Source organism: Taudactylus pleione, unplaced genomic scaffold, assembly GCF_031769625.1.
Source record: "Taudactylus pleione unplaced genomic scaffold, aTauple2 ptg000015l, whole genome shotgun sequence".
Lineage (NCBI taxonomy): Eukaryota > Metazoa > Chordata > Amphibia > Anura > Myobatrachidae > Taudactylus > Taudactylus pleione.
This window is the reverse complement of record NW_028284417.1, coordinates 7,108,700-7,127,650: the sequence shown is the minus strand read 5'-3', so window position 1 is coordinate 7,127,650 and position 18,951 is coordinate 7,108,700. Positions and strand designations below refer to the sequence as shown.

Genomic DNA, 18,951 nt, shown 5'->3' with positions numbered 1-18,951 from the left:
TTGCATCGTTTGCACATCGTCTAGTATGTGCCCAGCTTAACTGTGCTTATATTATGTACTAGACCCCAGCTTGATCCTGGCGCCATTTGTTATACTTGGCGCTATTACTGTGTATCAGACCTTAAGCTGTGGTCTTTACCAGTGCAATAGTCTGCCTCTAAATTTTCTAGCACATCTCATTCAGAATAAGAACATCAGGCTTCTGAGACCATATTTCCAAAACCAAGTGGGGCTATTCATCGGAACAAGGATTTAACTTTTCCTGGCAGCTGTCGGAAAAGTACATTTATTCTGATAGGTGCATAGTTCACATAAGGACATACAGCAGTTCAACACAAGGAATTAGCAAAGCAATTTTTGACTTTTGCTTCTTCAGGTTTCTGCAAAATGCTGTCTTTTTCTTTTTCTAATCACATTACAATTCTAATACCAATGTAATAATAGTTTGCAGCACTACACTCAACTTGCATTTATAATTTTTTTAATACCCACAGTGTTCATTTTAGAGTAATTGTCTCTTTGTAGCTGAAGTTACTTGCCTTCAGTATCTAAAAGAGATTATATGGAGCTGTCTACAGTTAAAAGTGGCAGTAAAAATATGTACAACTAAAATGGCAGCAAACAAAAAACATGAAATTCCTCACTGATGAGTTTATCACGTTAATCAGTTGAGAAAAGCATTTTGGGTTGAGAAAGTATACTCTTAATAGCACAGAGACCAAATGGGAAATGTTTTAAATAGTTTAATTAAAAGTGTACACTGCAACACAGGTTTTAGAAATGATAGTTATTAACCAATGTGGTTCCATAGGAATGTATCGGAGGTGGAAAAAGAGAAAAAAAATTAAGTCTTTAAAACTGGAAAAGATACAAAATTAATTAAGGAAATACAAGGAATGTAGTAAAATATGTAAAATTGGGTTAACAAATGTTTAAGCTAAAAAATGCAATACTAAAGATAGCAGATTTGATTCAGAGTTGCACACAAGGCTGCCGCAATACGTGCATGGAACTAATTACGGATATACAGTATGTCTGTCCAGTATGCCGAGCTGTACTTATCTCAGACCCTCCAACATGACCCCTTCCAACAGGTACAAAATGCTCTGTTGCTGGACTTAGCACTTAATTATGATTGCAGTCACCTGTGTCGAACTACGTAATTAAAGAGTGTGTCAATACAGGTGATGGCAATCATAAATTAAGAGGGGAGTGCAGGAGCAGAATATTTTGTACCTGGTGGAAGGGGTCATGTTGAAGGTTCTGTTATCAGTGCAGCAGCACTATCCTATCCATACACTTGATTTTATAGCCGTCATCACTATGCATTTGCACCAGCCCTTTCCTCTGTGCCAGGGATGCTATACTGAATAGTATATTCTGCAATTCCGTCTATATGCCCTTGACATACCCTCACTATACTTAGCCTATGTGCAAACACCTCATTGTCCTTCAGTTACACAAATTCAGCTGCAAGTGGAGATACTACTTATACCCCTTTTACACTGGAGCTAAAACCCGGGTTTTTGAAGGGTAACCCGGGCAGCTCCCTGGTGTAAAAGGGGAGAGGGTTGGATCGCCGGGTCGAGGGACCCAGCAATCCAACCCATGTAACTAGCAGGGTTTAACACGGGCGTAGCTGTGAGAAAAGCGCACTCCGGGTCACGATGACCTGGAGTGCCCTGCTAGCCCGCCAATTGGTCCGGCTTCAGTGGTGCTTGGAGATGACGTCATCTCCAAGCGACCACTTTCACTCCGGAAAAGCCGGGTCTATGCAGACCCGACTCCGGTGTGAGCGGTGCCGACTTGGGAATATACCGAATGATAGAAGACTAATGGGTAGTTAAACATGTACTAAACTAAAACAGTTAGTGGTGTGACACTATGGTCAGTATGTCCTTCTCCAGCTTTTTGTATTAACTCCTAGCTGTAGAAAAGTGGGATTTTTCCACATATAACTTAAGACTGTAATGAGTTCCATACAGTATTTACGAAAAAATATCTTACCTGCTCCCCACTGGGTAAACATTGTAAAGATGGGATGTTGTCATGCTCGTGCTCTGTGAGGTCACTTTCATTAAAAAAAAATCTGAAAGTGCTACAATATGGATCAAATGTAATAGGCTCTTATTAGCTGGGCCCTGCATGATTCCGGTGAGGTAGCCCATCGATTTAAATAGCAGTTAGTTTTAAAGTAAAAACAACCTGCTTTTGCCTTAAAACTAATTACCACTTTAAAACTTGCGGATACTGTACAGTATCTTGCAGGGACAATCATATCAGAGCATATTACAGTTGGACCTATGTCCCTTTTCTGCCATATCAAATCACCTACAAAGATAGGAGAACCTTGTTTGAAAGAGGAGAGTCCCCTCCCCTTTCCCTTCTCCTTCAGAGCACTTGATTTTATCATCTGCTTCAACTCTAAATAGAGTCCATAAGACATTACATCTTATCCTGTTGTGGCGCCTTAGAAGTATAAGTAAACAAATAAAACAATAATTATAATCTACTCATGGTTCATATAAAGATTTGTCTAAGGATATTTTGGTAAAAAGGCCATACAGAGAACAACAGATAACCATTTTTCATTGATTCATTAATTGATTATTAACTGTAAAGCTGGGTACACACTAGACGATATGTCGTCCGATCCTACGGAATGGGCAGACCTATCATGCACATTGTCTAGTGTGTACCCACTATGCGTGCTCCCGCAGGTTGTTCGTCGAAGTCGTTCCACCGCACTGCATGCACGGCCGATGGAGCGACCCAGCTGTCGTTCAATGGTGCCGGTGAACGATACATCCGGCGGACGTGCAGTGTGTACTGACTGCCCAATTTATTGTTCATCAGCACCATCGGGCATCACATTGGGGGGTCGCTAAGTGTGTACCCAGCCTAAGTATAGGTAAGGAGGGGAACTCTTTGCTACATATGGAAGGGATGACAAATTCACTAATAGAACATAAAAATAGTTTAAATACATTTCTCAGAAGAAGTGTTATCTGCAGCTGTGATTAGTAGAGTTTTAGATGCTGTTTTCACAAGTAATCATATCTGTAGAAGTGATTTAGAGGACATTGCAGGAGTAATTGATCATTACTGTTTTGGTCCAGGAATGAAGCTTGCCTTTTTGTCACCCGAAGCAAAGACCCATCACGTACGAAAGCACAGCATCGGATCACAATCGGGAAGCCATCAGCCATATCAGTAAGCCTAAGGTTACTCAGAATGGTGGCTGGAACTCCACTGCTGGGACAGGAGATCTGTGTTGGAATATGCAGACTCTGCACTCGGCATGGTTACAAAAAGCTGCTTTGGGTGACTGCGAGTGATCTCGGAGACACTGATCAGCACATGTGCAGTACAGATCCTGCGCCGATCGCCCCCTATCGAAGTTGTATGCAAACCATCAGGTTTGTGTACAACTCTGAATCAGGTCCTAAATCTTTTGGATCTGTAAAATAATTGAGTAGTGTGTACACTGGGAATCTGGTTTTCTCAGGATCGGTCCACCTCTCAGAAAGAAGAAAGAAATTGTGGTACGGTTCTCAAATCTTCAGATGTGTACCTAGCTTTATATAAGCATCACAATATAACTCACTGAGGAATATACACCAGGCCATGCACTTTCTCTCACTCCCAAACCACATGTGTGTAGATGTGATACTGCTGGCTTGGACAAATAAATACAAAAAAAATATTATTACAAGCATAATATATTTTCTATTTACCTGTGTATTCATTTATATACTGTATTTGAGCCATTTTTTCTTTTGTATTTTGTGAACTCCCTTTTAAAATGGGCTACTCCTGTGTCCCAGGCCAGTGATAGAAAGACAGCAACAGAGAAGCTTCTGCGTAATGCAGCTAGCGGGTGGAGGAGTGAATAACAACGAGCCCACTGAGAGGTAGGACAGTTTCATTTAAGAAATTAAAATGTTATACATTTCATTTGGTGTTTTTCTTTTTATGTCAGATTTTGAAAATGGTTTGTGTGTCTGTTATGTGGTCAGGGCATGATGTGAGTGAGGGGTATGTGTGTCTGTTATGTGGTCAGGGCATGATGTGAGTGAGGGGTTTGTGTGTCTGTTATGTGGTCAGGGCATGATGTGAGTGAGGGGTATGTGTGTCTGTTATGTGGTCAGGGCATGATGTGAGTGAGGGGTATGTGTGTCTGTTATGTGGTCAGGGCATGATGTGTGTCTGTTATGTGGTCAGGGCATGATGTGAGTGAGGGGTATGTGTGTCTGTTATGTGGTCAGGGCATGATGTGAGTGAGCGGTTTGTGTGTCTGTTATGTGGTCAGGGCATGATGTGAGTGAGGGGTTTGTGTGTCTGTTATGTGGTCAGGGCATGATGTGAGTGAGGGGTATGTGTGTCTGTTATGTGGTCAGGGCATGATGTGAGTGAGGGGTATGTGTGTCTGTTATGTGGTCAGTGCATGATGTGAGTGAGGGGTATTTGTGTGTCTGTTATGTGGTTAGGGCATGATGTGAGTGAGGGGTTTGTGTGTCTGTTATGTGGTCAGGGCATGATGTGAGTGAGGGGTTTGTTTGTCTGTTATGTGGTCAGGGCATGATGTGAGTGAGGGGTATTTGTGTGTCTGTTATGTGGTTAGGGCATGATGTGAGTGAGGGGTTCGTGTGTCTGTTATGTGGTCAGGGCATGATGTGAGTGAGGGGTTTGTGTGTCTGTTATGTGGTCAGGGCATGATGTGAGTGAGGGGTATGTGTGTCTGTTATGTGGTCAGGGCATGATGTGAGTGAGGGGTTTGTGTGTCTGTTATGTGGTCAGGGCATGATGTGAGTGAGGGGTATGTGTGTCTGTTATGTGGTCAGGGCATGATGTGAGTGAGGGGTATGTGTGTCTGTTATGTGGTCAGGGCATGATGTGAGTGAGGGGTATGTGTGTCTGTTATGTGGTCAGGGCATGATGTGAGTGAGGGGTATGTGTGTCTGTTATGTGGTCAGTGCATGATGTGAGTGAGGGGTATTTGTGTGTCTGTTATGTGGTTAGGGCATGATGTGAGTGAGGGGTTTGTGTGTCTGTTATGTGGTCAGGGCATGATGTGAGTGAGGGGTTTGTTTGTCTGTTATGTGGTCAGGGCATGATGTGAGTGAGGGGTATTTGTGTGTCTGTTATGTGGTTAGGGCATGATGTGAGTGAGGGGTTCGTGTGTCTGTTATGTGGTCAGGGCATGATGTGAGTGAGGGGTTTGTGTGTCTGTTATGTGGTCAGGGCATGATGTGAGTGAGGGGTATGTGTGTCTGTTATGTGGTCAGGGCATGATGTGAGTGAGGGGTTTGTGTGTCTGTTATGTGGTCAGGGCATGATGTGAGTGAGGGGTATGTGTGTCTGTTATGTGGTCAGGGCATGATGTGAGTGAGGGGTATGTGTGTCTGTTATGTGGTCAGGGCATGATGTGAGTGAGGGGTATGTGTGTCTGTTATGTGGTCAGGGCATGATGTGAGTGAGGGGTATGTGTGTCTGTTATGTGGTCAGTGCATGATGTGAGTGAGGGGTATTTGTGTGTCTGTTATGTGGTTAGGGCATGATGTGAGTGAGGGGTTTGTGTGTCTGTTATGTGGTCAGGGCATGATGTGAGTGAGGGGTTTGTTTGTCTGTTATGTGGTCAGGGCATGATGTGAGTGAGGGGTATTTGTGTGTCTGTTATGTGGTTAGGGCATGATGTGAGTGAGGGGTTCGTGTGTCTGTTATGTGGTCAGGGCATGATGTGAGTGAGGGGTTTGTTTGTCTGTTATGTGGTCAGGGCATGATGTGAGTGAGGGGTAGGCGTGTCTGTTATGTGGTCAGGGCATGATGTGAGTGAGGGGTATGTGTGTCTGTTATGTGGTCAGGGCATGATGTGAGTGAGGTGTATGTGTGTCTGTTATGTGGTCAGGGCATGATGTGAGTGAGGGGTTTGTGTGTCTGTTATGTGGTCAGGGCATGATGTGAGTGAGGGGTATGTGTGCCTGTTATGTGGTCAGGGCATGATGTGAGTGAGGGGTATGTGTGTCTGTTATGTGGTCAGGGCATGATGTGAGTGAGGGGTATGTGTGTCTGTTATGTGGTCAGGGCATGATGTGAGTGAGGGGTATGTGTGTCTGTTATGTGGTCAGGGCATGATGTGAGTGAGGGGTATGTGTGTCTGTTATGTGGTCAGGGCATGATGTGAGTGAGGGGTATGTGTGTCTGTTATGTGGTCAGGGCATGATGTGAGTGAGGGGTTTGTGTGTCTGTTATGTGGTCAGGGCATGATGTGAGTGAGGGGTATGTGTGTCTATTATGTGGTCAGGGCATGATGTGAGTGAGGGGTATGTGTGTCTGTTATGTGGTCAGGGCATGATGTGAGTGAGGGGTATTTGTGTGTCTGTTATGTGGTCAGGGCATGATGAGAGTGTCGAAGCTGGTTTAGTGGCTGAGACAGAATCAGTGTAAAATTAGCTTGGAGCGATGCCATCTTGCGAATGGAAACCAGACTCCATCTTAAAAATAAGAATCTGCACAATGCCATTTTAAGTTACAACTCACGAGCTAAGTACAGATGGCAATGTTTTTGGTAGTCCCTTTAGAAGCCATGACAGGCCCATTCTGGGGACAACCTTGCATAGAAATATACCAAAACAAACACAGTATCAGTTAGCAACTAGAAAAACAGCTTCCTGAGAAAAGGAATGAGAAAAAAAACAATACACCAGGACCTGTGGGTGTTTTTGCATGTAAAGGGAGAAGACCCCACATGTGGACAGGTGTAGCTGTGGCAACTGTAATATGGCCCAGACACTTGAATTTGACTGAATGAACAATGGTAAGAAATCTGCTCTTTTAAACTCACTGTCAGACAGGCTGGCACCAGCACGGTTGGGGGTCTCCACCCTGTTTGAGAGTGAAGCTCACTGCCCATCACACATTTGCATTGCAGTTTAAAAAAATGTTAGTAAGAAATTATATATATATATATATATATATTAAATCCATCATAAATAGAATAACATGTATAAACACCACACATTACGCACAGTTGCGCTGTTAACATGACGCACATTAGCGAATGCACAATATCCTGCATGCGAACGCTGTTTATTAGCTGCATGCGTGCACATCTGCCCCAAATCAGATAAACCTAACTAGCGTATTTTCCCAAACCCCTAATTCTTACATAATGCACACTCACATAAAAGGTTCCATAGCTTTAAAGTATAAGATCCAAGTTTTATTCATTTATTACAAATGCTGTGAAATAAAGGCTATTTTGGTATCTAAGGTTTAATACGTGATAAGTAAGCCATGTTTGGTGTAAAACTGATCTGCACTTTCTCAACAGCTTTCCAGTATCATCGGTGTGAAGATTGCAACATGCATTCTCAACTTAAGGACAGTAGAGATATAAAGCACCAAAATGTATGTTGTGAAACAACAGCCTAGATTTGCATGCAGGGGGAATAGAGGAGACAATAGGCTGTCGGAGGCTGACCTGTATCCATTTGAATCAACCTGTTAAATGTCCTGTAACAAACGCACCGTGATGGGGAACCAATGGGATCAGCAACAAACCTCTCTATTGTGTTGTCTGTTGTCTGTTTCTGTAAGGGTATAAATGTGTGTGTTGTGACCCCAGTCTGGAGTCTTCTTGCTGATTGCTGATTGCCGGAAGTTTCTTCCTGATGCCGGTATCTGGTCCAGAGCGCGTGCGTATGTATCTTGGGTCTGTATAATTCTTTGCGCTAAATTGTACTTAGATCACAGCGTGTAACTGACTGTACTTTACTTGAATAATACTTTGTGCTTTGGAAACACATGTTCAAGGTCTAAAGTCTTTATTTTATGATATGACTGCGTACGCAAATAGCGTCAATTTTAGAGGTTTATAGGCAGGTTTTAGAAGGTATAGGTAGGAGCGTATAGAGGTTCAAATTCAGTATCCTTAGTTGGGGGCTCATAGTGTGAGGTCACTTACCTATTCACACGATAAACATACGGTTATCGATCTCTCAGCAAAGGGTGGAGTGGCCACACGCAGCGTTTACCTGCAATCACTCGATGCTGAGAAATCGCTACCCGTTATTGTGTGAGTCAAGGCACGCTGACTAGAATCCAGGGACAAGAAAGGACAATGATGTGCTGCTAATGGAAGAGCCGCTTGGATCGGCCCGTCGTATTATGCATACTAAGTATGGTGCTTATGCAATAAGGTATTGTGACGTATGGTTTAAGATAACGATGAAGAGTGTTAGATTGTTTCCCAGAATTGGTAGTTTTGATAAGGATGTATTGTTAAATGTCCGGGATCACATCAGTCTGATGCGTTCTCAAGTGAAAAAGGTAAAATATTACGAATGTTTAAAATTGTGGCAGCATGAAGGGGATGCATGGCTTAAAAATGTGCAACTAGCGTTGCCAACGCATTACCAGAAAGTACACCCGTAGCGCTAAATTGCAATGCGTGCGAGCCGCGAAAATAGCGCGCACGTGCAGCACGGTAGCGTTGCGGAAGGGTATCCCTTATGTGGATGGGGGTGCAGGTACAGTTATTGAAAAAAAACATAAAAATGTAACAAGCAATTTGTACCCTGTCTTAAGTAACCATAAGGAAAATGTTTTTGATGTGGATAATGAGCCTATTGTTATGTCTGCCATTTCCCGTGCTGTACACGTTAGATCCTGCACCACGACAATCACAAGGGGTGCCACCATCTCCATCAGTAACAGCACCGGAAGTGCTAACATCCTCTGCACCCGTAGAGGAAGTTGTTAATACTATACCTTGCAGCAACAGACTAAACCTCCAGCCAGGTAATAAGGTCAAAGGTAGCAGCGCGGCCGGTCTGCATCCCATTCGGACAATAACTGTTCCGAATGGAAATGCAGATGCGAACGGAATAGTGCCCACAAGGGAAGTGGTAATGCATTGTCCTTGGACAAGAGCGGAGCTAAATTCCATCATGAATGATTTCCCCGATCCAAAAAAGGAATTAGCCAAATGTCAAAGATTTTTGAGGAATTTGGGTAGTTCTCATGAGCCAACTAACAAAGATTGGCGTGTGGTGTTAAGGGCCTGCCTACCACGCAATATCAACGTGACAAAATTTATCACGGATTGTGTATTGGATGGTGAAGTACCCTTAACAGATGAAGTGAACCAAGGTAACATTTCCCGTATTATAACTCAATTGGATGTATATTTTCCAGTAGTAGTTAACTGGAACAAAATTTGCACCATGAAGCAAAAGGAGAGTGAATCTGCAGAAGATTATTGCGACCGGGATCTGCAGGCTATCACCCAGTACACTGGGTTAGAAGATATTAAAGATAGCACTCACCACAGGGGAATGATTGTCACTATACTCATGGACGGTCTTAAAGAGAACATAAAAACCCGGGTTTAGACCTAACAGCCTGGCTGGAGGGGACTCACAATAGATACCCTCATAGAATCCGCCATAGAACATGACAAAAACATCTCAAAGAAGAGAGAGATCCAGAGCGAGAAACTACTGGCCGTTAGTAATTAAGCTCTAGAAGTAATGCAAATAACACCGCAACGCACTTACCACACACGGTCAAAATACACACCCCACACAACATCCAAACTCATATCCTCATGCACAACCTCAATCTTTCCAATCTTTTCAACCTGCCAATGGATCTGTTCTAATGTAAAATTTGGACGATTTATTGTTGTATTTAGGTCATGTTTACATGATACTAAACTGTTGTGCTGTATCTCTCACACACAGGACACAAGGTTGATAAGGACAAACGGCAGCCACGCCAGGCTAAGGTCAAATACTCTGAATAATGTCCAACCCAGGGGCCCAGGCAATATTTAGAGCAGTAGCTATTGATAACAGGATTTAATTGCAGGAATTTGTATGCAGATACGATATCCCTAGAATTATTAAAAGTGATAGGGGTACTCATTTCACAGGTGACATCTTCCAAAACATGTGTAAGTTGATGGGTATTAATATCAAGATCATCGCAGACTGTCTTTTTATCTGTCCCCCTTTGAGATACTGTTTAACACACAGCCTCATGTGAAAATATGATAATGCAGTGTCTCACGAATATGAGTAAGAACAACTGAAATTGAAAATTTTATTTTCTAACATGTCTGATGCAAACTGTCATGATGTCAAACCTGGGGAATTTGTTATGATCCAAATTTATTTTAGCTCAGGTTGTTTGATTGATCGTTGGGAAGGTCCGTATCAGGTATTGCTGAAGGTGATACCTGGGTCCATTCCACTCACTGTAGAAAGGTCAACCAACCGCTGGAGATACAGGGCGGAGTCGAGGCAGATAACGTGAACCTGTCGATTGCGAGCCTGTTCCGGGAGGGTTAGTAGACCTGGAGCCGGCCCTGGTGACAAACTTACAGGTATGCTGTGAAAGAAACCTTGATATGCCTGATATCTCCATATGAAGAGTGAGTGGTGTACGCCCATTTGGTCTGTCTGCTGTATTTACACGGGGCGGTGACTTTGTATATCTATAGTGGGACATCTACAACTTGAAAGATACCTTGATGTGTGGAATATCACCTATTAGAGTGTGAGTTTTGGTACTCTTTAAGCCACAATACCTTCACTCATTCACCCACTCTATCTGAAGTGAGAGCCGCTTTGAGGGGTTTTATATCCATAGACTGTCCTACACATTTCTTGTCTTTTTTGTGTTTTCATGCTTACACATCCTGGAATATGGAATCAAGCACAAAGAAGGACAGAGAAATAAGGGACATCCGCATGAATTCCACTAATCTACAGATAAGGGGACTTATTGTATACATCATTTTATACGATTGTTTTCTTGAATCATACAGCTCCTTGAGATTGAGTGCAGTTCACTTTTTCCTTTGTAACATTCATGATATAAATTTAATAAAGAGGTTTCATTACCTGTGTGCTCTGCTCTATCATTTAGATGGTCTAGACCCTCCTTAGCTTTGTTTCTTCCAACCAATGACAGTGCATATGTTACAAGACTAAGGGTGTAGTTTTCTGCGATGACTTCATTCATTTGAGACTCCAAGTAATTTGTAGAAGCTGTTATTTGAGAAGAATTCTACAGGGGCGAGAAACATTTGTTTTCAATCAAAGCGTTCAAAACAAATCTTATTTCACTGGAAATAGCAAATGGATATTTAATTTAGTCAAAAAAAAAACAGATTTATTGTTTTACTATAGTACAGTGTTTCCCAACCTCAGTCCTCAAGGCACACTAAAGGCACACATCCACTAGCCAATTAAATTGAGCGATTGAACGATATTGTTATCATTCGACAATCGTTCAATAGTCGTTTGAAAATCGTTTACAGATTGTTTAAAAATTGTCTAAAACGAAGAGCGATGCGCGCTCCCGCTGGTCGTTTAGACATCTAACATCGTACAAATATGTTGTACAACCTGACGATATCGTCAGGTTCAACATGTTTGCAGATGATTGATGTGCCTTCACTGAATGACTGCTCGTTCAGTGAAGCCACATCACAGACAGACAAATTACAATGTCGTAATCGTGCAGTCTTTTGCCTGTCGTCTAGTGGATGTGTTTTAGTGATATCCATGCTTGAGCTGATGGTTAAATCAAAATAACTGAGGTACTAATTAAGACACCTGTGCTCAATTATGGCTATCCTTAAAACCTGGACTGTTAAGGCCCCCATACACGGTGAGATTCAAAGTTGGTGAGATCAGTTGTACGATTTCCCTTGAAATTCTTCATAAGATGTGGTCAAATGGTGTACGATTGATCATTAAGATCATAGGATAAAAGTGTATCACATCGTACATGATCAGTTGAGATCTCTCTGCAAAACCATCTGATCTGCGATCCAACTAGACGACGGCGGGGACGCGTATCAGGGTCGCAGAACACTCAAAATATAACTATTTTCAAACGATTGGTCTGTCTAACCTGTCGAAACTGCCAAAATCGTATTAAAAAGCGTCCCGTGTATGGCCACCTTAAGTGTGTCTTGAGGACTGTGGCCCTGATTCAGAGCCAGACGCTCTGACAGAGCGCTCGCTCTGAATCAGGGCCGTCCTTCTTCATTTTTAGAGCGGCCTCCTGGCCTCTCGTATAGCTGCGGGTGACCAGCCACAGCTATAGCGAGCGGCCAGGAAGATGGTCGCGATGGTCAAGACCATCGTGCTTGCGACGAGACCCTTGTGGTAGGGTCTCGTTGTCGCAAGCCCTGGAGTGCTTTCGGCTCTATCAGAGCTGAGAGCACTCCCACTGACATCATGGGAACGCCTCCGTCTGGGCAGCCACGCCCTCGGCACAACCACCAAAGGGGGCGTGCTGTCACTCACCATCGACAGCACACCCCCTTTGTAGCGAGACCCGGAGCGACGGCTTGCCCGTTGCCATCCGGGTCTCGCGCATGCGCATGACGGAGCCACCTCCCGTCGTGCGCATGCGCACTGGGCCAACATCGACCACCCGCTTGCAAGCGGGTCTGAATTAGGCCCTGTGTTTGGGAACCCGTGCTATAGTAGCTGTTAAATGTAATTCTCAAGCTGCATACACACACAACGATTTTGTTACCATCGATTTTATGAACGATTTTAATAAACGATTATCTGTTAGATTATCTGTCAGATTTTTTAAAGTGTAATAATCGATTTTTTGAACTACAAAATGATTTTTGTAACTTCCCTTAATGAAAATCATTCAGTTGGTCAGTCAGAATGAACTACAAACTACAGTACAAACTACAAACGGGAACGCGCATGAACGATAATCGTTCATCGTTATAACTCGGAAACTGAACAATTTTTTCAACGCTTGAACAATAATGACGTCGTTATAGTTAAATCGTTCAAAAAATCGTTCCGTGTGTATGCACCTTCATAGGTATGCGATTTATTTTCTGTGATGTAAAGCCAAAACCAGCATATAAAATGCATAATTTATAGTGCACAAAAAGAACAATGACATGTAGATTGCTATTTACATCTGGAATCAAACTTAGAAACCTGTCTCTCAGAAGAGAAAAGATGTTAGTATACTGTTTAAAATGGACTAAAAAAATCTAACATTTTCATAACGCAAAATGTATAACTTAAAACATAAATAAATAAAGAATAATATATAAAGGAATACATATAAAAAATAAAGTTTAAGTAAACTAACATTTGTTATATATACTCCTATGGCGCATGCGTAAAACAGAATGTACGCACAGAAGGGCCTCATTCAGACCCGGTCAAAATCGCTGAGCGCTCGTAACCGGGTCGATGTTTGCCCACTGGGCATGCGCACGACGGAGCGAACTCCGTCCTGCGCATGCGCGAGATCCGGCTAGCGACGGGTGCTCCGTCGCTCCGGGTCTCGCACCAAAGGGGGCGAGCTGTCGATGGTGATTGACAGCTCGCCCCATTTGGTAGGTGGGCAGGGGGGGTGGCTGGCCAAACGGAGGCGTTCCCGAAGGAACGCCTGCTGTTTGGGGGCGTCCCCACTGACATCACCAGTGATGTCAGTGGGAGAGCTTCCAGCTCTATTACAGCCAGAATCTCTCTGGGGCTTGTGGCCACGAGACCCTACCGCAAGCCCGATGGTCTTGACCATTGCGACCATCAACCTGGCCGCTCACAATAGCTGTGGGTAGTCACCCACAGCTATGCTAGCGGCCAGGAGGCCGAAAAAAAAAAACGCCCTGATTCAGAGCGAGTGCTCGTTCAGAGCGTCCGTCGATCAGGCCCACAGTGTACTGTTGCGATTGAGATGAACAGTATCAGAGATAAACAGTTTCTGCCATAGAAACCGGCTGCTGATTGGCTGAGAGAGGTCTGACTCTTTGCCAATCAACGCTAAAGTGAAACCTTGTGGTTTCTGTCATTCTCCAGGAAGCGCTGTACTGTATGTACAGTATGTACATACAGTGCTTCCATGTCCAAGGGTTCGGGAGTTCGGTTTGCTGTCTGCCAAACCCCCCTGGATGTCTACCTGGAGAACGGGACCGACCAACGCCATGGAGTAGGTAAATACGTAGTGTGAGTGTGTGTGAGTGGTCAATAAAAGGGTTCATATATTTGGTATCCGCGTACTGTTTTTTAAAATCTTTTGTTCACAGTGGGGATACAGGTGTCACCAGGCCCTTACTTTCCAAGCATAGTGGCACTTGTGGTTCTCCAAGTGCTGCCATGGATGGGCAGGCTTGCAGGGATCTGTAGTCCCACTATAAAGAACAATGGCCCTCATTCAGAGCCGCACGTTAACAACAGTATGCTCGTTGCGTTCCGATGTTGACTAACCGCGCATGCGTCGGTGTTACACTGCGCATGTGCGTACGGCAGATTGCGAGTTTTTTTTCTCTCGTTCCTAAAATAGCGTACAGGAAGTGACATGTCAAATGTGATTGACAGAACAGGGCGTTTTTGGGTGTTGACGGGGGTGGAGATGAAAAAACGCAGGCGTGGCGAGGCGTTTTTGGGGCGTACATACATTAGCAGATGCGAACGTCAAATGTGTTCGGACCGTCTCATACGTCACTGGAACATCCGCTTTCCCTTCAAAATGCTCGCACAGCTTAGGGTCAGGATTACTCGACCACATTGGCGATGGCCTTCTCCTCCGTCCCGGGACTCAAGGATGGTGCTGCGATTAATCGCGGCTGGTCAGTAAAGTAATTAGTGTTGGATTGAAAACCGGCTTGGTATGTGTTTGGAAAGCAGTTTATTGGGATAGCACAAAAGCGTACGCAGGTGGAAATCAGAGCTGCTAATGTCATGATTACACAATCAATTAGCGTACATTTTTGGTGTTTTATTTTGGCCACAATTTGTTGGTTATGGCCTATTGTAACAATAATGTCATCATGTTTTAATTAGCTCCCCTTTTTTTTGGTTTACTGTGGAATTTGCATCGCTATGTGATTTTTTAAACGTTCCTTAAAGAGGCCTTTTTTTTTTTTTAAGAGGGTCAGTTTTTGCCTTTAGGGCCAGGATTAAATGTAACCCATTTGTACAATAATGTCACAATACAATGTCAGTTTTTTGTTTTAAATTTATTGTTTAAACACAAACAAATTGGCCTAATATTTTGTTGCCTTTTTTTTGTGGCAAAGATATTTGTTAAAAAAAAAAAAAAAGCCATAACTGGTAACATAAACGTAAATACAAAATTTAAAAAAATTTCACAAGAAAGGAGAGGGAAGTTTTGACCAGAAAGGAATATGAGCCAAGCACAGAAGGAGTGTGGGAAAAGTCGCCATTGCTGTCACCGTTTTCTCGCCCGTTTGGCTGGGTGAGGGTGGGCGCCAGACCGGGTCCGGGATGCCATCGGGCTGGCCTGTCCAGAGGCAGATGTTGTGGCCTCTGGACTAGGCACAGGGCTAGGCACATTTGGAGGATTGGCTGATGTTGTGCCAGAAGTGGAGGATCCGGATGTTCCGGCAGGAAGGGAGGTCGGCTCCACCATGTGCTGGCGAACGAGCTGCTCCAGGGCATGGGCGATGCGGATGCTGGCCCTGGTATTTTCCGCCAGGGCCTGAGCAAGGGTCACGTTGGCCGCAGCATTTTGCTCCAGGGCCTCAGCCACCCGTATCAGACTGGCGTCCATCCTCTGCAGAATCTCCGTATGGAAATCCGATTTAAAATTGAGTTCTGTGAGGAGGCCCACTGCCTGCGAGGGGGCACGCCCTGGACTGGCTTCTGCAGGGTCCTCAGCCGGATGTACTGGTTCCTCCCCTGCAGAGCCAGCAGAAATTCTGCGGCCAAGGCTCCCCTCTGGAGCAGACTCATCCGCCTCTGTCTCTGTTAGGAAAAATGCGAAAAGACTCACATTAGAATCTACATATTGGCACAATAGCATTTCAGAGTTGGTGACATCACAAGACTTACCTTGGCCAACATGAGGAGCCGCAAAGTCTGGCATGTCCGTATCCATGTTGGACACGCCAAACACCTCCACAGCCTGCACACACCCGTGCCAGCTCTTCTAAGTCTGTCAACTCCAATGACACAGGGGTGGGACCCCCACCTGTCCCCCTTGCATGCCTAGCCCTGTCGGCAAGTTTTTGCTTGAGACGATATTTGAAGTCTGCCCATCTGTGGAATGAAATTGGAACCATTATCCTTTTTTTTACAATGGGGTTTGTTTATAGGATGGGAAAGTGTTTACTTACCGCCGTTTGACATCCCGGGCTAGACGGACATAATAACCCACCCTATTGACAGCAACGGCGACCTCCTCCCACATTCTCCACTTCTGGCTTTGGCTCATATTCCTGGCTGCCTGGGGCAGGATGTCAACGCACTTCTGGATCAAAACCTCCATCTCCTTGCTTGTGAAATGTGGCTGCCTTTTTTTTTTGGCAGCTTTGGCGGGTTGACTGGGGCCAGCAGTCTCTTCCATGTCATTCTCCTCACCTATTTGGGTAAATATGCAGATTTAGCCACTTCACAACTTGCACAATATTATGTTTTAAAAGAATCATTGAGACAAAATGCATGAAGGCCTTACCGCCGGAATTTTGGCCATTGTTTCCCTGGTCTGAAGCCATGTCTCTGCTTCCAGAATGAAATCAACCAGAAATTAAATGTGATTTCGTGACGTATTTATACATGCGTCCTTAGTTTGCGGCCGCATCATTGATTGTGCGTCCCTATGATTCATCCTTAATTTGTGCGGGAAAATAAACACTATTTATGGCTTGGTGTGTGTGGAGTCGAGGTTGCGTTGTTGGATTGTTGGCGGTTAAGTTGGTTGGATTTGGTTGTTTGCGGTTGGAGGATTTGGCGGTGTTTGTATTTTTTTTGTTTTGCTACAGTTGTTTTGGTTTTCCGTTCGCATTTTTTTGGTTTATTTTTTGCCATCGTTTCCTGATTTGGTAAGTTTTGTGCAGTCTAATTTGTGGCCAATTGGTGTCTACTTCTGGTTTTTTGTTTTATATATTTTTTTTTACACTAATTTCATATATTTTAGTTTGTTTTGGCTTTCGGACCCAAAGACCTTTTTGTTGGAAATCTTATATATTCGATTTTGGTAAGTCCATTATTTTTCTTGCATTTGCGAACTAATTAACACATTTTTGACTGTTGGTGTAGTGACTTGCATTTGCGAACTAATTAACGCATTTTTGACTGTTGGTGTAGTGACTTGCATTTGCGAACTAATTAACGCATTTTTGACTGTTGGTGTAGTGACTTGCATTTGCGAACTAATTAACGCATTTTTGACTGTTGGTGTAGTGACTTGCATTTGCGAACTAATTAACGCATTTTTGACTGTTGGTGTAGTGACTTGCATTTGCGAACTAATTAACGCATTTTTGACTGTTGGTGTAGTGACTTGCATTTGCGAACTAATTAACGCATTTTTCGAGGCTTATTCATCATGTAAACCAGTTTTGCTTTTCCCTTTTCCATTTTTGGGGTCCATTTGACCCCTATTTGACGTATGGTGTGCAATGTCGTTTTCATCGATGGCCAAATGTGTGTTTCGCCTATTTTATGTGTTGGCTTGCACCAATTTGACAAACATAAAATCACCCTCTAAATTTTTGATGTCTCATTTTTGGCATTTTTACAGTTTCTACGTATCATGACAATACCCCGGCATGTAAGCAGCTATGGATGGTATCATAAAGCTAAGTTGTTTTATGTTACTTTTGGGGTGGCTCAAAAGCCTTACATTGTAAACTTTGAATTTCAGGTAGATCTGGGGCGAATTGTTCTGGCCCTGCTCCCGGAAGACGACCAACCTCAAACTCGTCCCAGGCGTAGGCATCGTAGGCATGCAAGGCCCCAGATATTTCGAACACGTGTCACCCTTTTTGGAATGCCCGATGATGAGGTTTTAAGACGCTACTGTCTACCTCCCAAAATCATCATAGACACTCTCTCATTAATAGAAAGTGATCTTGAGCGGCAAATTGACAGTCCAACAGCAATACCACCACTGACGCAATTTATGGCGGTGTTACATTTCTGTGCCTCAGGATCGTTTCAAACAACGGTGGGAATAGTGGCGGGCATCTCCCAATCCTCCTTTTCCCGGATCCTGAGGGCAGTGATGGAGGCACTTTTCAAGCACCTCCATCATTTTATTAAAATGCCTTTGTATATGGGTGCCCTTAGTGTGGCCAAGGCCAATTTTTACCAAATAGCTGGCTTCCCACACATCATAGGGGTTGTGGATGGTACTCACATACCACTTCAGCCTCCAGCACGGCTGGAGGCAATATTTAGAAACAGGAAACACTATCACTCCCTGAATGTAATGGTGGTATGTGATGCCTCCCTCCAGATCCTGTCCCTGAATGCTAAATTACCAGGAAGTGCTCATGACTCCTTCGTCATCCGGCAATCAGGGATATGGCAGAAATTAACCAACCTACAAGCTGGTGATGCGTGGCTTCTGGGTAAGTGGAGACCTTTAGTACATAACAATGTTAAGCTTGATACACAGTGTTCCTGATGTTGTCTATTTTTTTTCACAGGAGACAGTGGATACCCTTGCATGTCCTGGCTGCTCACTCCTTATTTGGCTCCCACACCAGGGCCACAAAGTGCGTATAATTCCGCACTTACAGCCACCAGGCAAGTGGTGGAGCGCTGTATCGGCCTTTTAAAAGGCCGATTCAGATGCCTCCACCGCTCTGGTGGCGAGCTCATGTATGTGCCGGATATGGTGTCTAAAATTGTGGTCCTGTGTGGGATATTTCACAACATTGCCATAAGGAGTGGTGTCCCAATGCAGCCAGAGGATGCCTTACCTGAGGATGGCCCCCCCGAGGTTGGTCGGAGGTCAGTATGTGGGGGGGCCATACGCGATGATGTGGTGGCCAGATTTTTTAGGTAAGTTGTAACAAAACTACAGTGTTTATACCTAATGTGTTTGTGTTTGTTTGCGAACATCTAATTTTGTGTTTTTTTTCTCACCATCTTCTGTTTGTTCACATAATCTTTGGCACTCCAACGCTCACTACTTCCT

At 43.9% G+C, this 18,951-nt stretch overlaps 1 protein-coding gene across 1 annotated transcript in view; it reads right to left on the bottom strand.

Moving 5' to 3' along the window:
• LOC148542096 (CD109 antigen-like) overlaps nucleotides 1-18,951 on the bottom strand; it is a 333,340-nt gene that overhangs the window by 77,359 nt on the left and 237,030 nt on the right. The window contains exon 26 of the mRNA XM_088470525.1: nucleotides 10,911-11,076. Coding sequence (XP_088326651.1) covers nucleotides 10,911-11,076 — 166 coding nt within the window. The remainder of the gene's footprint in view (nucleotides 1-10,910; nucleotides 11,077-18,951) is intronic.